The 21136-nt window shown below is 43.8% G+C and overlaps 1 protein-coding gene across 5 annotated transcripts in view; it reads left to right on the forward strand.

The window, feature by feature from the left end:
- The window catches only part of LOC119649404 (potassium voltage-gated channel protein Shab), a 587838-nt gene that overhangs the window by 374561 nt on the left and 192141 nt on the right, over positions 1 to 21136 (forward strand). For all 5 annotated transcript variants that reach the window (XM_038051534.1, XM_038051538.1, XM_038051536.1 and 2 more), the window contains one exon: positions 14389 to 15238. In XM_038051534.1, the coding sequence (XP_037907462.1) occupies positions 14389 to 15238 (850 nt within the window). The remainder of the gene's footprint in view (positions 1 to 14388; positions 15239 to 21136) is intronic.

Raw genomic sequence — 21136 nt, forward strand, 5'->3', positions numbered from 1 at the left:
ATGGTTTACCTGCCTTCGGAATGAGTATTAGCTTTTGTACCTTCCATTGCTCGGGGAATTCTCCTTCCCTAAGGCATGCCGTGAAAACTTGGGCAAACATACCTGGTGCTGTCCTGGCTGCTACCTTCAGGGCAATGTTAGGGATTTCATCTGGTCCTGGAGTCTTTTTTTCAATCATGTCTGTCTGTCTGTCCGTCTGTCTGTCTGTCTGTCTGTCCGTCACACGCATTTTTCTCAGAGATGGTTGTAGCGATTGACACAAAATTTGGCAGAAACATGGGAACTGTGAACGCTCACGCATATAGTGAGTTACATCTTTTTACGTCGAATTTAAGGGGGGGTCCCCATACGTGCAAAATGGGGGTGTAAATTTTTTTTTCGTCGAATATAGTCATGTGGGGTATCAAATGAAAGGTCTCGGTTAGTACTTTTAGTTTTGACATTTTTTAGAAAGGTGAGGAGTACGGGGAGTTCAAAGTGATCATTTTTATAACGAACCCATTCTCAGAAACTACCCAACCGGAAAGTCTGAAAAAAATCAGGGGGCTGGCACTAAATGGTGCCTAGGCTCCGAAATACCCTCCATACCGATAACTGTTCAAATAAAGTTAATAATAGTAGATTACTATAATTTTTAATAATTGGCAGTAAAGCCCCCTTAAGTTCACCCTACTACTGAATGAATCGCAATTATCCTAGTTTGAGGACCGTAGAAATATGTTCTGAATAAGTTGTGAAAATTTCAAAGAATTTCATTGGATAGATTTTGGGCTATGGTGGCCGCCGATTTTCAACATGCAGTTTCGAGAAAAACACATTTAAAAAGTATTTAGAATGCGATTTTTATCCATAAAACCTTAATTGGCCATTAATCTGCTATACCTAATCCATAAACATTAGGTTGTTTTCAAGAAGCACATGTACAGCTTTGGCTTCAATTTTTGTCTGTTTAGCGAAGTCATTCCATCATCATTCGGAGCGATAAATATGAGCTTTATTACGGCGATCGATATAAATCTGGCATGTGATTTATCACGTGCATAACACTATAATTTCCGAACAACTCCGAATATCAAAAAAATCACTTTGCCCATATATTCTACACTATATCTAGATACAATTGATGCCGAAAAAAAAAAAATTCGATTCCGCGGATCCGACACACGGGATGACCCCCTTTAGTCCAATATGCGCCGTTTTGTTCGCAAACTTGTTGCCATTTAGAAGGTTACTTCATTATCCCCCCCTTATAAAACCCCCCTCCCTATTTGCAAAAAACTCAGACAGCAAGTTTTTGCAAGCCTCTTTTGAGGCCTACTTAGTAGCACCAAGAGCGTTTTGCATGGACCGAAAGAGATGATAAACACTTGGTGCCAGATCCGGACTATCCGGTAGGTGCGATAGGACATTCCATCTAAGCTCCCGTAGATTCTGACGGGTCATCAAAGATATGTGAGGCCGAGCGTTGTCCTAGTGGAACACAACACCATTCCTGTTGACCAATTCTGTCTGCCTCTGGTCAATCGCCTGCTTCAAACGGTCAAGTTGCTCACAGTAGAGGACCAAATTGAGGATCTGGCCATAGTTGAGCAGCTCATAGTGGATGATTCCATTCCAATCCCACCAAACACACAGCAAAACCTTCCTGGCCCTCAATCCGAGTTTGGGAATGGTTTGGGTAAGCTCGCCGCGCTTCGACCACGATCTTTTTCGCTTGAGATTTTCGTACGTGATCCACTTTTCATCACTAATCACCATCGGCTTCGAAAATGGTTCGAATTCGTTCCGTTTTAGCAGTGCATCCCAGGGTGTTGATTCGGTCCGAGAGATTTTTTTTGGCGTCAACTCGTGCGGCACCCAAACATCCAGCTTTTTTTTTTGTGGAATCCAATCTTCTGCAAATGGTTCCAAACGGTTTTATGGTCTATATCCAATTCCTGGCCAATCGAGCGAGTGCTCACATGCCGGTCTACTTGGATGATTTCGACGAGTTTATCGGTTTCTACGACGATTGGCCTACCAGTACGGGGTGTATTTTCGACATCCACTGCACCAGAACGAAATCTATCGAATCTGTGCTGTGTGAATCGTTGCAGTATCGGGCTCATAAACTTCACAATTTTTTTCGGCTGCCTTCGTTGCATTTTCACCTCTCAAGTAGTAAAAACGTAAAATATGACGAATTTCTTGCTTGGTTGACTCCATCTTTGACGCGCTATACCTTGAGACTGAAACGTATGGTTACAAAACTGTCAAAGAGACACATGTAGCACAGATTGTCGTCTTCAAATCGCCGTATAGTATGACCCGATGCGATAAGTACAACACAAGATATGTTTAAGTGTTGCCATCTATTGACAAAATACGACATTTCTTTTTCCCCAAACCCAATATAAATCCATTCCACCCATTTCAATACACAACCCAAAACGACATATTTTGCCAATGAATGAAACTTCGAATTTGCATTTGCATGATTGGTGCCGCGAAATAACTTAGGCTTTGAGTTTATCTTCTTAATTTCCTTTTTTATAACACGTAGAAAGTTCAGATATTCATCTCCCATAGAATTTATCTAAATAAGAATGGAACTGAGTAGTCTTTGCTATAGAGTTTTGTGGCACCAGACAAATTGGTAATCCTCATAGTTCCCACACGTACAAAGTGAATTTCTTGTAGTTGCTAGTGAAAGGCTTCCTTAGAGTAAACAGTATAATAAGTTTTCGATCCATTTCTTAAATAAAAATTAGCTGATCAAATTTCTCTAGTTATCTTTGTCGTAGACTCAAATTTACTGAAGTTTTTTTATTTAAAATCCCCCTACATATCATAGTCATGGAGCAAAGTAACTTGCTCCTATCCCACTTTATTATGTTTAAATTAGTTGATATCATTATAACTTGTTTTGGACACACTTTATCAACCACAATTGTGATCGTCCATTGTCTTAGTGGAATACAAAAGTATATTCTTGACCTTTCCAACAATATTCGTCTTCCCAGAAATAGAAACAATAGCAAAAAATAAGAGAAAAAAATATAATAAAATAAAAACAATTACCGCATTGAAAAAGTATCTTATTGCATCCACGAAAATCAAATTTTTGTTCTGTAAAATTCTGGAAAATATCTTCAAGTACCAAATCAAATTGGAATTGAGATTGAATTGCATTTCTCATACACAAGAATTTGTTAAAATGCAAATTTCAGTGTAGATTTTTAAGCATATTTTAATTAGATAAAGAAAGGGCCTTTTTATTATCGACTGCAGACCCGAGTTATAAATAGTTGTACCAATATTTTTCTAGTAAAATAAACACGCAAATGTTAACCCCCCCCCTAACACATTCCACATTCGCTTCCGATAATACACCTAAATTTTAGTTATATTTATCATTTTTAATTCTAAAAGAAATATTTATGAAATTTCATGTGGCGCGACTAAGAAAGTTGATTTCCAGTATCAGAAAATAATATCTTTTTCGAGTTTGTCTGTATAAAAATTGGTATTGGGATTTTCGTAGGCAAATCAGATTTCAGCAGAACTTTTGACGTACTCCAAGAAATGAAAATTTTATGAAAAATACCCAGAATGATAATGTTTAACAGGTTCGGCAACACATTTTTTCCAGTTCCAATGAATTTCAACAACATTCCAGGATTCCAAGGAGACCAGGGTGTGGTGCCTTCTAAAGGACTAAAACACACAGGATAAGTTACTCATTACTTGCAAGACCTATCTTTTTTTTTTGTTTGAGGAAGTGGAAATCTTCAAAAGACACTGGTCTGGACTGCGGAACCACCATAAGGTATTACATCACGGGGCGGAGTTAGCTCATTCTAGCTTAATTCCATTTCTTCTATACACGGCGCACGTGACCGCGCTTTTCTCCTTTCCCCTGCCTTTTGCAATTTATCTTGAATAGACGCGATCATGGAATTGACCGCATCCCAATTCTCTTGATGTGCTAGCATTTTCGGCACCAGATTTTCTGGTATCAGTACCTCTCCTAGAGTCTCCTCTAGATTCCTCCTTTCTTCCACAAATCTCGGCCAGTGGAAGAATACATGCTCTGGGTCCTCTGGGACTCCATCGCAATTTGGACAGTCGGATGAGGTCTCCAATTTAAACCTGTGAAGGTATTGGAGATATTCTCCATGTCCCGTGAGAAACTGGGTCAGATTATAATTAATCTCACCGTGTCGTCTCTCCAACCTGAGCCTGTGAGTCCACCCATCCTTTCCCGAGCATTCCCACCGCTCTTGTCATCTATTTATGGATCTCTCCCTCTCTGCGTTCTTCGTCTGCAATAAGGGAGAGATTGGCTTTGCATCGTATATATTCGCCATCTCATCCGCCAAGATGCTAATCGGCATCATTCCAGAGATGACGAATGCTGCGTCATCTGAGACAGGGGAAGATTAAATACATTGTTGTACATGATGCTCCACAGTAGTGGGCCCAATACGGAGCCCTGCGGGACACCCGCGGAAATAACGTACTCCTAGGGTCATCGGTCTCATACCAGAGCCTCCTTTCAGTTAAATAACTATCGACGATAGCAGCGAGATAGGCGGGAATACCAACCTCCGCTAGAGATTTCCGTATTAGATTCCAATTGGCTGAATTGAATGCATTTTTCACATCTAGGGTTACTACCACGCAATATTTGCTGGTACTACCCTTTCCGTAGATTGCATCTTCAGCCAAGCCAGTAACCAATTTGATGGCATCAATGGTTGATCTGGCTTTACGGAACTCATACTGCCGATCTGAAAGGCGCCTTGGCTCTCAACAACCGCTCTAACATTTTCCCCACAGTGTCCAAAAAACATATGGGTTGGTATGGGGATGGTTAACCTAAAGGTTTACCAGGCTTACGCAGAAGTACCAGTTTCTGCCACTTCCATGCCGCTGGAAATATCCCCTCGGACATGCGCGCTTCGAAGACCTCAGCGAACATGTCCGGTCTGAATTTCACTGCTCCGGTACTCCGTCCAGTCCCGGCGCTTTATTGTCTCCTATTCTTCCGCAGATCTCCAGCAGCTCATCTCTGGTGACTGGCGGGATTGCCGTCACATTCAGAGGTGGTTGGAATGTGTCGGTGCTCTCCTCTTGCTGGGGGAATAACTCCCGGATGATTTTCAGCAAGAGGGTGGGACACGTGATCTGCGGAGATGAACGGCCTCTGAATCGTCCCATCACGATTCCATAAGCTCTCCCCCACGGATCCGCTTCTGAGTAGAGCTCCTTAACGCATTTCCTCTTACTTCGCTGGATGACGAGCTTGAGGGTTTTGCGGGCTGCCTTGTAGACGCACTCTTTCTGCCCTTGATCGACTCTACCTACCGCCATATGAGCCGCTCTTCTGGCTTGGTGGCAGGCTGATCGAAGACCGGTCAGTTCATCATTCCATCAATAGTTTGGTCTTCTACAGGCACCTCCTAGGCATGGACGCGTCACATGCTTTGGCGATGCATTGAGCCAGAACCTATGAAGGTCTGCTCATCCAAAGATTATGCAGGCCAGCCTGAAATCTTTTTCGGTTTCGGGCATGATAGCTCTTTGCCCTGAGGCTTGACACATGTCTCAAAGAATATTGCCTGGTGATCGCTGTGGGTGTAGCGTTCGCTGACGCACCAGGACATACCACGCCCCAGCGAAGGGCTGACTAAGCTCAGGTCTACAACTGAGCGTGACCCCTGACCCTGGGAGGTGTTTACAGCACCTTCGTTAGCCAAAACCATGTTCATCTGCGCGAAAGCTTCTATTAAACTGCGCCCCTTAGCATTTGTTCTCTGCTACCCCACTCTAGGGCCCAAGCATTGAAATCTCTAGCAATCACCTTTGGACTTCGTCCCCTTGCGTCGAGATCAAGATTATCAAGCATTTGCTCGAATTCAGGCAGTGTCAAACTTGGTGGGGCGTAGCAGCTGTATACATATACACCACTTATTTTCGCCCACACAAAGCCACTGGCTGCCTGACTTGCAGTACATTATATGGCCTGTCGACCACAAGCCAATATCGCCGCTCCACCAGTCGAATCTGTGACCCATACGCCACCGTGACGGTTTCTGTACGGCTCAGTTATGATGGCGATTTCCATCTCAGATTCGAACGTGGTCGCTTGTGACACTGTTGGTGCAGCGGGGTTCGGCGTATCCTTAGTATTCTTTTCCTGCATCTGCGATCTATTATAGAGGACTCTAATAGCCATCATCATATTCTTTATGGGTTGGTGCACGTTGTGCTTGTCCTTGATGAACTCGGACAGCTCAACTATTTTTGCCCCAAGCTGGATAAAGGGTAATTCCTCCGGATCGGGACTCCGCTCCCTATAAGCCCCGACAAGGTTACTCCTTTTATTCGCTGTTTCACTTTTGGCAGTTATTGATCTTGCCTGTACTTTATCCTCCATTGTCTTTAGCATTGGTGGAGATCTCAAAGTTGATGAGCTTCTTTTGAATGAATCCCTTTCTTGTTCCTGGAGCACCTCTTGCTTTCGCCCATCTTGAACATATGCGGTGCATGTTATCACGATTTTTGTCGTCCAACGATCTGCCTTCAGTTCATCTCTGCTACTGGTGTTCTCGGTAAGGTCGTACTTCGCTTGAACACTTCCTTCTCCGGATCCAAATTACTTGTAATATTATATGCCAAGGTGGCCAAGTTGTCCACCACCGAGGCACTGCGGCCGAGGGATATCGACGACCGAGAGCCCCCCAATCTCGGCAGATGTCGGATTTTACCTAATACTAGCACTAAGTGCCAAGCATTTAGGCTCTGACGATCCTACCTACTTAAAAACTAAAGGGAGGCTGGTGCTGGTGGCCGTTGGTAGCTTAATGGGAGAATCCGTCGAGAACTACCCGCAACATCGAGCACGTACGCAGAATAGTCTACTTCTGCATGGTTTGAACTAAACTGTGCGAAAGTCCCAGGACATCAGAGAAGCCGTGAGGGATTTAGGTACAATACCTGTAGCTGACAATATTATAGGAGCTACAAACACCCGCTCGAGACGCCAAATTTCTTTGACTTCCCGAGCCAGTGGCTCATAGTTCACCTTCTTCTCCACGTATTTCCGTTCGATGTTGCTGTTATGGGAGATGGCAACGTCAATTATATACACGGAGCGACCCGTCTTGTCAACCAACAGTACATCAGGTTTGTTATGTAGAGTATGGCGATCAGTCAGAACTTGCCAGTCAGAACTATCAAGTACTGCTTGCGGCTCATATCGATAAATCGGACATGTTCCCATGATCAGCCCATGCTTATATGCAAGGTTTTGATGGATAACCTTACATACGTATTGCATCGGTGCCATAACAGTGCAGCCAGAAATGAGATGGTCCAACGTCTCTAGCGCCGAACCACACTTTCTGCACTGGTCGTTCTCCACTCGTTCTTTCATGATGAGTTTTTTGTAAACTCGAGTGGCGATCACGCCGTCCTGAATGGCACACATGAACCCCTCCGTCTCAGCAAAGAGCTCCCCAGCACACAGCCATCTGTTTGACAAATGCAAATCGACAAATGGCTACTAAAGACAATTCACGTGTTTACCATGCATTGCCTTCGACTTCCATTCATCGATCCGCTCTTGGTCCGACTTCACCCCACTCAGAGGATTGATAGATCGATCCTTCAAGTTAAGTGAAGTCAGCCCACAGTCTGCCTTACAGACAGCCGCATGTAAAGGACTCGCCTGCTCTTTGCTGTACAAAAAAAACGCGCAGCGAGTCGATTTGGCGATGATGTTATGCCGTCACGTCAACCACGCCCCTACCTCCAATGTCACGAAGCAGGTTCATCCACTCCACGGCAGAGTTTGGACGATGTATTCGGAATTTGGATATAGTTGTCCGTATCCGCCGCTAGACATTTTCCAGGTCGGCCTTCGTCCTCGGCAATATTACGAATGTATAAGCCAGTGAAGGGATAGCGAATACATTCAACGCGCTTATCTTATTCTTCCCCAAGAGATGCGATTTCAGTACCAGCTTTACATGTCGCAGGAATTCGGACCGCAGAGCATCCTTCAGATCACCAACTCGAGCATGGGTTCCTTGCAGAATTCCTAGGTACTTGTAGAATGCTATGTCCGGCATGCGGCTCGTGATGACCTTTGGGGATGGCTTGGATTCGACACTTGTCTCCTCCTGCTGGACTACCTTTCTTTTTCCATATTGGAACAGTGGCACTTTCTTGCCAGACAGATGGTGTTCTTCCTTCCTGAATAACCCGAATGAAGAATTCACTGGGCCACAGTGCCGGGTTCCAGCTCTTAGCTTTCCAGAGCTCAGATGCAATGTCGTCTGGTTCTGTGGCTTTCCCCGATTTCGTGCGTTTTATTGCCTTCTCGACTTCATTTGCCCTAACAGGTGGAACTCGTCCAAATATCGGCAATGATTGGAGGATGAGCAAATTCTCCAATTGAAATTTGCTCGAGGTATTCTCGCCATCTATCCATTGCGGTTCGACGGTTGGTAAGCAAAATGTCGTTCTTGTTATTGACGCAACAGAAGTGTTCGTTATTCTGTGTGCGTTCGTTTCGGCTTTTGGGAAGTCCATACAGATCTCCCTCGCCATCTCGAGTGTCCAGATTACCGTAAAGATTTTTGTAATGGTCCACTCGGGTGACAGCGACTGCTTTCTTTGCTTGCTTTGAACAGTGCGATCAGCTGATATAATGGTGAGCTTCATCAGCCGATCATCAAATCGTTCGACTTCTTTAATGGAATCACAGAAACCGTCTGAAATGGCAATGCCATCAACGTATTGAGTGTGTGGGCTACCAAATTAGAGAAGTTTATAGCCACTTTTACCGCGTTTACGTTCAATGTCGCAGCTTTTGGCACCAGACCATCGGGTTTCTTGCAGAGCGTCTTTTCTGAAGGGCTCTTGCTAGTTCCTCGGTCTTACCAGTTAGGGTGCATAGGGTGTTGGACGTTAAATGTTCCGGATGAAAGTGTCCATTACAAGAGCAAAGAGGAGCGGTGAGAAGGCGCTTCCTTGACGAACACCAACAGAGGCATGAAGCGGTTTTGACAGGCCCCCCACACTTCGAACTTTACCTTTCAAATCGCGGTAGAGGAACTTAGCCCAACACACAAGCTCCTCTGATTCTACTATTAATCAGGCCTATATATGAAAAATAACAAAAGACACAGGCTTACAGAACAATGCCTGTGCTACTGCATGTTTATAAGGCGTGGACGCTTGGGATATTCCATCATAGAATTTTTCCGCAATTTCTCTTTTAATTCACAATAAAACATTATCCTGCGTTTCGGAGCCTGTACTTGACCACCTGTCACGTCGACAAAACGGCTACAGGGGGGTTTGATCTTAGACCTTATCCAAGGTCGAGAAAATACAATAGTTTGCCAAATAATGTGCAAAGTCTTGGATAAATGAAATGGGGGACCGGTCAGGAATCGTCTGAGCATTTAGGTGTCAATAACCTCTACAAAGTTGCCACACGCCATGGGGCTTTGGGAACAAATGGAGTGGAGATGACCAATTGATGTTGAACGGTCTCCATTTACCCTGCTTAAGTACTTGTTCAAACTCTTCCCGTGCAACAGCGAGCTTCTGTAGTGGCAAATGACCACCCTTCGAGAAGATTGGTTAACCAGTAGTGTTCCAAAGAGAGGTTGGGGGTCTATCAGGGACCTATGCTGCGTATTTACCAGCAGCCCCCAGTAATACAGGAAGTCTGCGCCTAATATGGTGACACTGATGTCAGTCGAAATGAATCGACACGAAAAGGTCCAACGCAAGCCAAGCCTGTAGGCATAAGTTGCGATGGGCCTGGAATTTGCTGCCGCTAATTTTAGCTGCTGGAGAAATAGTTTGTTGGAGACGGAGAGAACCGAGACTTCCGCGTTTGTATCTACCAGTTAATTACTCCTGTTAAGGGGTTTCTACACTGCAAGGTGACGTGTTGCTGCACTTCGGATAGACGGAGTTCAATATGGACCTTCGACAATCGGTACCCGAACGCGCATTTCTCGAAGCGGCCCTTGAACGAGTTTAAGGCCGCTCTCTTGAACGCAATATATCCACTGCCGCTGCCGGCCTCCTGGGGCACCTCCGTTCCCATGGGGCATGCGTGGACGTCGTGTATCTTGTCCACAGTCGGGGTCAAACCTTCGAGATAACCGTTGTCGGCTATACGTGCGCTGCGGCAGTTGTTGAAACAACAAGGACTTCGAGAGCTCCGCACCGAGCTTGTCTCACCCAGCTGCTTCTTTCGTCGAAACGGCTGGTTGAGCGTGTGGTCGCCAAGCGTTAAATCTATCAGCAAGGGATTCAGCTTGGCTGTCTCACTTACTGATAACCGCCTGATAAGCTAGTGCTTTAGTAGTCCGTAGAAGCATTCGCTCAGCACATCGGCGACGAGTGTGATGGATTCTTCATCCAGGCAGACTAATGCGTGGTGGAATTTAGCGGTGTCCGTCGTAACACCTTCAACTGGAGCAAGTATCCCCTCCCTCCGCGCCTGGTTGCGCCGCCTTGGTATGCCCCGATGATGTTGTCTGTATACTCTCTCAGTAGTCGTTCGATAGAGATCCCCCTGCACTTTTGGCAATATCCTTTTTGCAAACTGAACAAATTACACTTTTCATCCAGTCGTCAGGTATTTATTCGGTTGTCCAGATTCTGCTGATTAGTATGTAGATTCAACTGGTGAGCTCCGTTGCCCCATCTTTTAAGAGCTCGGGTGGGACGCCATCGATTCCGGGAGCTTCATGTGATTTCAATTTAAAAAAAATTCTATCTCCACTTCATACAAAGTCAGGGGTGTGAGCACTTATTCTCCGTTTAAGTCATCCGGAATAACAAAGGGGTGGGAATGTGTCCCCATTGAGTTAAAGAGCCTCGAAAATACTGAACCAATCTTGCTTTTATTTAAGTTTCATTGCTGATGATATTGCATTTCTGATCTCTACAGAGGGTGATTTGCAGTTTAAAACCTATTCTCATCTGTTTCACTGTGCTAAATGCTACTCGTATACCATTCTTTTTTAAGCTATCATTAAGTGTTATTGAACTTTCGTTGTTCTCGCCTGCAGATCTTCTTAGCATATCGCCTTAGTTCGCGATATTTGTCTTCTCTGACTCGGGTTCTTCTTTCGATTTACCGCTTCCAAGCAGGCATCGTTGAACCATTCGTTACGGTCCATCCGTCTTACATGCCCAAAGAGGTTTTAAGTGCTCTCTGGATTCCATCCCTAATTTTTCGTCACATTTTGTCACAACTTTCCTCAGGACCAGAATGGGCTAGTTTTTCGAAATGTGCCTTGATTGTGGAGTTGTAAGCCACTTTGATCATGTTCAAATTTTCAACGTTGATCTTTGGAGTCCAGCTCCAACTACTGTCGCAGTTTTTGGCTATTCGACGGCGGTATTTTCGTCTAACCAGGAAATGCTGCGAGTCACAGTTAGCAACTCGTAGCGTCTTCAGGTCCAATATGTTTGAGGTAGCTTTTTTTTGGACAAGGACGTGGTATATTTGGTTGAATATCAGCCCGTCAGGTAATGTTGTGCCAAACGGCTGACCTTATGACACTCCCTCCGTAGGTCGGCAATTTCTGCCGTCCACCAGTACATAGAAGGCTTTTCGCTCCTCCGGAGAATGGTAGCCTCTCACGCCGTCGTTGTCAGGTTCATCACTGAATTTACGGCGGTGTCCGCTGCCGCCCTCCCTGCACCAAGAGCTTCGACGAACTTCCCGATGTTCACCCTCGCGACATTCCACAGGCAAGGGAAGCGTCGCATTGGTGCTCGCCGGCAAGTAGCGTCTACCACTTCGAACGCAATGTTCTGGTGATCTCTTGCCAAACAGTCTTCTAGGACTCACCACCCGTCCACCGATGATGCCAGAGATTCCGACACAAAAGGGATGTCATGAATGCTTCCTTCACAGCCTGGGCGCCGTGGATCCGGTGTTTAAAACTATGAGCCCGATTCTCGCCGCCATTTCCAGAATCCGTTTCCTTCTGGAGTCTGACTGAGGCATGCCTCATTCAAGGGCCCTGGCATTAAAATCACCCCCTACCAGGATTCGTCCCTCCATGCTCGAAATGGCCTCCTCCAGAGCATCAAGCCAGCGCCGAAAGTCCGGCATCGTCTCGTTCGGCGTCAGGTAAACGCTAAAACGCTTTTGAAGACATTCTTTCGAGGCATATTGATCAAAAATCGTCCAAAAACGCTAAGTACTAGGACAGGGTACCAAAATCCACCCACTAAGTCATGCAGTCCTGCAGACAATCAGACATTGAGTATTGTCTAAATTATTCTTGCAACCATCTGAATATTCTCTATAATTTCTTTTGTCATTTTATGAAAATTTCCATCCAGTTCATGACTTGACCACACGCAGCGTAGCGTTACCCGCTCAAATTTTCGGTCATTTTATCATTCAGAAAAATCTGATCTTCTTTTTCTTCAGCCTTTGCCCCGTTCACAAGCGGGATTGGCTTGTCGTGATCGGTTTCGCTATTTGGCTTTATCAAATGCCTTATCTGGATCCAATCTCGAGGCTTTTAAATCACCATCCAGCGTATCAAGCCACCGCTGTTTCGGCCTGCCTTTTCAGAAAAACCAGATATTGCCAAATATTAATTTCGTTTGGGTTTATATTAAAAAGTACTAGAAAGTTCTAAAAAAGTACTTAAAAATGAGAAAACGTACTGAGATTCTGATGAATTTCAAAAGTAAAAATTTGTTCCCTTACGAAACAAAAGAGGGAAACCAAGATAAAATTTTAATTTTAAGATACAAAAGCTGAATGTAGAACAGCGAACTCGAAAAAGGTAGCCTTATCCACACAAAAAAAAAAAAATAATAATAATAAGCCAAAATACAGACAATCGATAAAAATAATTCAAACAAAATACTCAAAACTCGTAGTGTCCGCATTGTATAGATTTGAATCTTATATTCATGTAGAGCCAACGTTTTATTCATTAGAAAATTTAGCATTCATCCTAGTCACATAATTGATTACATAACAATAGAAGTGAGAGAAATCCCATCCGTCCCTCATCACCACAGCAATTAGATAGTTTTGCGTAGAAATTGCGTAGATGAGACTCCAATTAAAACATCACATTAGAGTAAAATTAGAGCGAAATTTTGGCGTGTATTGCAAATCAAATTTACTTATTTGTGCCCACAAAAACGATTATTATTTTTTTTCTCTAGACAATGACACGAAAATGTACTTTATTTTGTATGATTTTAAAATTGAGTTCGCCTCTCTGTCAAATGTAGTTTTAGTTGTTGTTTTCCGAGCTATTTTCCATTGTAAAATTGTTTCAAATCAGTTTTCAAGTTGGCGACTAAATTCCGAATGAGTGTTCTCGCTCGATTGCTGTTTGTCTGTTAATGTAGGGTTTACGGAACTCTAACATGCAAATGTGAAGTGCTAATCAAGTCTACTAAACCAAGGAGGAAGTAACCCTTTTCAGTGGGTTTTATCATTCACTAGCAGATCAGAAGGATACCAAGTCCTGAAATCGGTTCAAAATTCATTCAAAATTCCCGACACCATCAATAGAAGACCGACTTGATCCTTGACGTCAATGTACCTAACAGCTCCCGGCATTTTTAAAGTCTTATATGTATATCGGCTCAACTAAAGAAAGTTCTAGTTTTACACCCCCTAAGTAACTACCAATATCACATTAAAGTTAAAGCACTAAACCCCTAGTTCCCTGCGCAACTCAGTAGCCTTCTTCCGAGGAGCTACACGAAATTCACCACTCCTGGCGAAGTAGCAATCAGACTTACAGCAAACGACCGTTCAAAATTTTGTCATGACTTCCATCCCCCGAACCTGTTTATTTTGAAAGTTCGCCCCAGGCCAAGTATCCATAGACAAGTAGGCGTAACATTACCGATTGCGTTTCGTTCTCCCCAGTACTAAGTTAGCCGATAGTACCTGATTTGGAGATGGTTTTATTTAACGACATTGTACATTTATGAGTTTTCATCTTTAGTAACGAATTGGTCACACTAAACAGATCCCAATGGACAGCAGCTCCGCGAAGAGATCAGAGGAGTTTCGAAGTCGCAACATCTCGACCAACAATCTTCTTGTGACTGTGTCTAACTCGCATTAACCTTTGAGTTGAAACGTTTTTCTTTGTATGATTTATTGCGTTTGAGTATCTGCTGTAACCTCACAACTACTTCTTCTATCCTCCAAGCGTTTGTGCTTTTTGTTTCCCCACTACCCACTACTACTATAAAAATATCAAAACAGACCGTGTAGGATCGTTTTTAAGAAAATCACTTAAGGAAATCATATTGGCAACGAACTCGATTGGAAAATATTTGGAAAAAATTCACGTGACATTAAATTTGCAGGTGATCGCGGTGATATCGATCCTGTTCATAGTTCTCTCGACCATAGCTCTGACACTGAACACGATACCGCAACTCCAACATCAGTCCGAAAACAATGGCACTCCGCAGGATAATCCCCAATTGGCTATGGTCGAGGCCGTGTGCATATCGTGGTTCACACTCGAATATGTCCTGCGATTCAGTGCTTCGCCCGATAAATGGAAATTCTTCAAGGGCGGCCTCAACATCATTGACCTTCTGGCCATCTTACCATATTTTGTTTCGTTATTTTTATTAGAAACGAATAAAAATGCAACGGACCAGTTCCAGGATGTGCGCCGGGTAGTGCAAGTATTTCGCATTATGCGCATCCTGCGAATCCTTAAGCTGGCCCGTCATTCCACGGGCCTGCAGTCGTTAGGCTTTACGCTCCGTAACTCGTACAAGGAACTTGGTCTACTTATGTTGTTCCTGGCAATGGGCGTTCTCATATTCTCGTCGCTGGCGTATTTTGCCGAAAAGGATGAGCCCCAGACTAAATTTGTTTCGATACCGGAAACATTTTGGTGGGCGGGTATTACAATGACTACGGTTGGCTACGGGGACATCTATCCCACTACTGCACTGGGAAAGGTTATTGGTTCTGTGTGTTGCATATGCGGTGTACTGGTAATCGCTTTGCCTATTCCCATCATCGTTAACAATTTTGCCGAATTTTATAAAAATCAGATGCGTAGAGAAAAAGCACTTAAGCGTAGGGAGGCGCTGGACCGAGCCAAGCGAGAGGGCAGCATCGTGTCGTTTCACCATATCAACCTGAGAGACGCCTTCGCCAAGAGCATGGACCTCATCGATGTCATAGTCGACACAGGTAAGTCCCGATCCTTTTGCCACTCTCCAGTAGACATAGCCACACCTACACTACTTTAGATACCTTAAGCATAAGATTCACAGCCTCACAGTCCTGTACCTTCCACCGTCACAGTCGTAGCTTTTCAAACACCCACTAATGTTTCACACCGGAGCGGACAGCCGCCTCCACTGCATGCGTACTAGTAGCCTGTTGTCAGTGCTTCATGTAAATACAGTTCTCATATTCCATTCGCTCTGCTTATCTTACATTTGTTATTATCATTTCTTAATCATCCTCTTCGTACCGTCAGGCATCATGTAAACGGTCACATTTGGAACCCGTTCAACGGGCTTTGCAGGCAACAAGGACCTAAGTCGGTTCTAAAATATCGAAAAGAGAAATTGGCAACTTTTATTATTACTTTTGATCATTTTCTCATAAATAGTGCGCGTTAGTAGTTACCATCTGATTTTTAGTTTGTCATCCAGAAGCGGCTTTCAGCTTTCAAAAAAACTTCGATTGATAACAGAAAGAAAATAAAAAAATCTCTAAAATTAGGTATCCACAGTTAGGTCAACTATGCTAACAAAATAACGATCGTTGCTTCCAGTTTACTTTATTTTGCTTTCAGTACCCCAGGATTTTTTAAATTACTCAAAAATAGCAATAGAACAAGTTCAGCTAGGGTACCGCATAGGCCTTATCAGTAGTAAGTAAGATTTTGGGATTTTTAAAGTAGAATTACCATAGATTTGTGGCTTTCAAAAGGGGAAGAACCATAATGTCAGTACTCAGACCTTTAACGGGTCCCATTGTATAGGTAGCACAAAATCCATGAATCCGGTTGAGTTTAGAACCTGGGCCACGAGGCCAAGGTTGCGGAATTGCCACCTTAACTATCGCACCGTTACAACGTATCTTCATCTAGGCCTTTCAATGGCTCCACAGTATAATCACAGTCGCAATTTTAGAAAACTATATCAAAATATTCCGAAGTTATACGTTGTTTTTTTTTTTTGTTCATTATTGCTCCGATATAATTCTAAATATTATCGAAATTATAAGGAACCTCGATTTTTGAAGAGGCTAGAAGACCTTCACTGTAGCTCCTGATAAGCTTCAATTGCCACGCGACTGCATTTTACTTTGGCAGCTGAGTCGAGGGAATAGAGGGAGTTCTTGTCATTTCTGACCCTAAACGTCATTATTCACAAACCAGGTGCTCTTCCTAGAATCTTCCGATACCGCAACGGCGTTCTGACTAGTAAGAGCCCTCATATCAGCAAAAAACTGATGAATATATTCATTTTAAGTTGTTTATGACTAAAAGATACAAACATCTAAATTTTTCAGTAATCTGTCCCCAATCCAAAAAGTTCATTCACTGTTTTAAATCAACTTCTTCCATGTGGTATTTGAGGAATGTGCTTCAAAATGGCAGTACCCCCGCCTGCCATAGAAAACTATCGATGCGATGTATTTCGGCTTCCGACGATCTTTTCTGGGAAATACACGGATTGGTCAGGGTCTAGGGAGAAAATCCGAGCCCGCGATGAAAATCCGCCCTCTTTTTCTCATTGAAATTACTATTTGGGGTCTCTGACAGTTGTCAGGGTCCTTCTCCCCCCCTTCTGCGCAGAACCGTGTTATGAAAACCTAGTGTTCCTATATCAGCTCATCATATATATATTTAAAAAAGCCCGCGGACCCTCTTCCCACCCAACCGGACCGAGGTCCGACCAACCTAAGAATGGGCCGAAGGCAACATCCAAAGGCCAGTATCACAGCGATGATGCGTGGTTCTATACTACAGAGACATGGATCCTAAGTGGAACACAGTACGAATCAAGACTGAAGCCCATTAGGTCAGATTGTTACCGGACAGGACTCTTCGGTCTATAGCACAGGTTGCTAGGATAACCGCTTTTTGCATCTCCATCTATAGCCCGGCCCTTTGAACGAACGTTTTCAGCGCTTTATGTATATCTTTGGGGACTAATCCCGTCGCTGAAATTACCACTGGGACTGCTTCGATTTTTTGTAGTCTCCAAGTCTGCTTCATATCATCCGCCAAGGAGCCATAGTTCCGGATTTTCTCTTGCTATTTTCAACAGTATTCCGGTCTAACTGTACGACTACATCGATTATGAAGTTCCTTGAGAAACAGAACCAGATCGGGTCTATTGTGATTAACACTGTGGTCGGTGGCAATAGTGTGATCCCACAGTAGTTTGACCCGATCATTTTCCGGAGTATAGTTATAGTAAGGATGGTAAATTGCCACTAAGTTATACTTCAACGCAAGGTTTTGATGAAGTATCTTACAGACGGAGTTATGACGATTAGTGTACTCGGTGCTATTCAACATCCTATACGCAGATGTCATGTGCTGGATGGTGTCCTGTTCACAGTTGCATAACCCACAACTGGAGTTGGTGATTGAGGAGACATGAAAAATGTACCGTTTGTATTTTTTTGTTGGGAGCGAAGCATCCTGAATTGAAGTTAGGAATGCTTCGGTCTCATAGAAAAGTACAGCTTAGTCAAACATTTGTTGGAGGCTTCGATGTCAATGCCTGGCAATAAAATTTTTTGATATGACCTCCGTCAATGAGTTTTTCTTTCTACATGTCGATCTTCTGTTGGACTGAAGTAACATTCGACATGGGATCCCATTCTTTGCTTTTCACTCGTCCTTCTCCTATTTGCGGCTTTCCTCCTTCTTTGTTCCTTCAGCAACTCCTCCTGCATTTCCGTAAACCACTTCTCCTCGGACTTCAGCATCTCCGCAATCAAGCTCTCCGAGGTCACGTTCCTGGTTTAAGCTCCTCCTCTCCATTGCAAATCTTGGGCAGTGAAACATCACATGCTCTGGATCCTCCGGTATGGCATCTCATCCGGGACAATTCAGAAAATCATCCAATTCAAAACGGTGCAGATATTGTCTGTAGCAACCACCGTGTCCCGTGAGGAACTGGGTAATGTGGTAGTTGGTCTCCCCATGTTTCCGCTCAAGCCACATGTTGGGAATGAGCCTGTGCGTCTATCGACCTTTGGTAGACTCGTCCCATCTACGTTGCCAGATATCATGCGACTCTGACCTTGCCGTATTTCTACGCTCTGCGTACCCCTCCATACTTCTTGCATGGTGTGTCTCTATGAGTTTGCAGGCGCCTCTGCCCACACAGGTGACAGGTAGAGCAGGATGGAGCGCACCATTCCGGCTAGCACCAACCTCCCGCAGTGTTTCGGCGCACCAATATTCGGCAACATTTTTGCAAGTGCTGTGGTGGCACCTTTGGCATGCATACTCTAGGTGGCATGCACATTCTAGGTGTTCCCTAAAGCTCAATTGTGATGTCAATTATTACCCCCAGGTATTTGATAGCCGGCTTTGATACGACCGTATATCCACCGACCTCCACTTTCATCTTGTTATTATTCCTGCGGTTGCTTATTAACACCGCTTCCGTTTTCGCGTCCGCCAAGGTCAGCCCAGCTTTTTTTAGCCAGGGCATTACCGCTCTCACTGCTTCCGTCGCGTAGACAACTATAGCTAGGTCATCAGCAAAGCCGACAATCGTAGTCCCTTCTGGGGCGGGAAGAGCAAGCACTCCATTATACATGATATTTCACAACAGGGGGTTAAGTACCGATCCCTGTGGAACCCCGGCTGTGACGTTGTACTCTTTGGGGCCCTGATCTGTCCCGTACTAGAGAGTCCTCTCTGAGAGGTAGTTTTCCACCATTTGCTAAATATCCTGGGACACTTATGTCAGCCAACGCTCCTTTAATTCTATTCCAGTTGGCGTTTTTGACATCCAGCACCTTTTGCCTCGTTTACTAACATGCTAATTGCGTCCACCGTAGAGCTGGCAGGTCGGAAACCAAACTGGCGTTCCGAGAAACCATTGCTGGCTTCGACAATGGGTAGGAGTCTGTTGTAGATGACTCTCTCTATCATCTTCCCCATTCCATATCCAGCAGGCAGATTGAATGATACGATGCTGGGTTTCCAAGTCGTTCGCCAGGTTTCGGAAGCAACACCAACTTTTGCTTTTTCCACTGGACAGGGAATATTCCTTCTTTTTGGCATGCCTCAAAGGTGTTAACGAAAAAAAGCTCTGGCAACTCCACACGGGATGTATAATATATATATGTATATATATATATATATCATATAATCAACAGACAATTTATAATATCATCTAGCTCGCCTGGTATTACGTAGATTTTCAGGTGAAGTTTTTGGCTGTGCTTGACATTGTCCAAGACTATACACGGAAGTTTCAATGCCCTCCTCGCAGAATCTACAAATATTTCCTCCAATTAAGATAGAAGATAGTCTAATGCCCAACATTAATAAGTATACCCACTATAAGCGAGGCGCGCTTATTTTGCTTTGGTTTATATGCTTCCAAAAGAGCCGCGAGCGTTTCTGATAGTTTCATCCCACGCAGGTTTACTCCATTGGTCTTCTTTGCCCTTGAACTGATTGATTTTGGGTCTCTTCCCAACTACCCCCAGACCGATTCTAGTTCAACCAGCATCTGTCTATCCAATATGAACCCGGAACCCGGAATGACCAGGCTTCGTTTTACTAAACGAGAGTATTTAAGTAGGTTGTTAAGGTACTTTCATAACAATCTGGAAACTAGATTGGAAGGCTCCAATGACTGCCGATTATCACTTTAAATAGCAATGTTCTACTTCCTAAAGTTCCTTTTGACGTTGAGTAAGCGCACCTATTCTTGGCGTATTTTTTCGCCTGAAAATTATTGGTAAACATACCTCATTGGCTCAAGGTATTTTCTCCTTGGTGCGCTGTCTTCCTCTCTATAAAAGATTCGTTTGAATACCAGACTATCATTTGCTGGCTTAGATGTTCAGCCTCAAGCCCCTTGGTAAAATGATGCTGCGGCGCTTCAATATCAGTATTGCCTGGAAAAGATATCAAGCTTTTAGACTTAGGCCCTACGTCTAAATGTTTTGAAGATTGCCAAGTCCTCTTCGCTTGCATCTGTATACAGATGTGAAGAGGAATCAATCGCAAGGGTTGTTCGCATAGACCTGGTAATACCAACATATGTTATTCTCTCAGGATTATTTAGTTTCTTGTTTTCTGTACTGGAATTCTCTCTCTGCCGAATCTTTAGTAATTACAAAAATTTTACCTGCGCTGAACCTACATATCATTAATGCTTCAGTGAGTTTCTTACGTATGTTGCTGACATAGGTTCATCCAAACGAAATTAGGTCTAAAGTGATCAGCACTTGTGTTTCCTGCTTCTCAGTAGTACTTGGTAACTTAATGGTCCTTAATTTCTCTTGGTTTCCTGACTCTAGTCCGATCTTCACCGGATTGATTTCCAACCCCTTTTTGCCTGGGATTTTTTTTTGCACTCTTGATTTTTTTTCTTCTTCTTCCTCAGCCTTTGTCCCGTTCAGAATCGGAGCCAGCCGATCTTGATTGATTCTGTCTGTCAAAAGTGTGATCTGGATGCAGTCGTGAGGCTTTCAAATAGCCTCTTTGGTGTCATTACTTCCTTTGTTATGTGTATTGGCATCGGGGCCAATCCGAAGTGATAATAACGTCCACTCAAGAAAATTTACCAGTCTACCAACTTGCTCCGGGCTAACCGAGAGTCGTCACCTGGGAAGTAGCGCGATACCAGTTTGTTGTGTTAGCCACTCACTACTCTAGAACCTTATTTCATTGTCATAGTCTTGAGCAAGTCTACGCTATATCTCCTTGCTGCCTTCTGCTCCATCGGTTTCCATTTGTTTAGTAATTCCTTGGGAGATTTCGGAATGGTTATTAACCAATGTTTCTCCAGAAGCTTCGTTTTTCGATTTCCTCTTGTGCACCTTCACTAGAATGAAGCCGAATCTATATCTCCTTGACTAGGTATTCCT

The sequence above is a fragment of the Hermetia illucens genome, chromosome 2 (genome assembly GCF_905115235.1).
Source record: "Hermetia illucens chromosome 2, iHerIll2.2.curated.20191125, whole genome shotgun sequence".
NCBI lineage: Eukaryota > Metazoa > Arthropoda > Insecta > Diptera > Stratiomyidae > Hermetia > Hermetia illucens.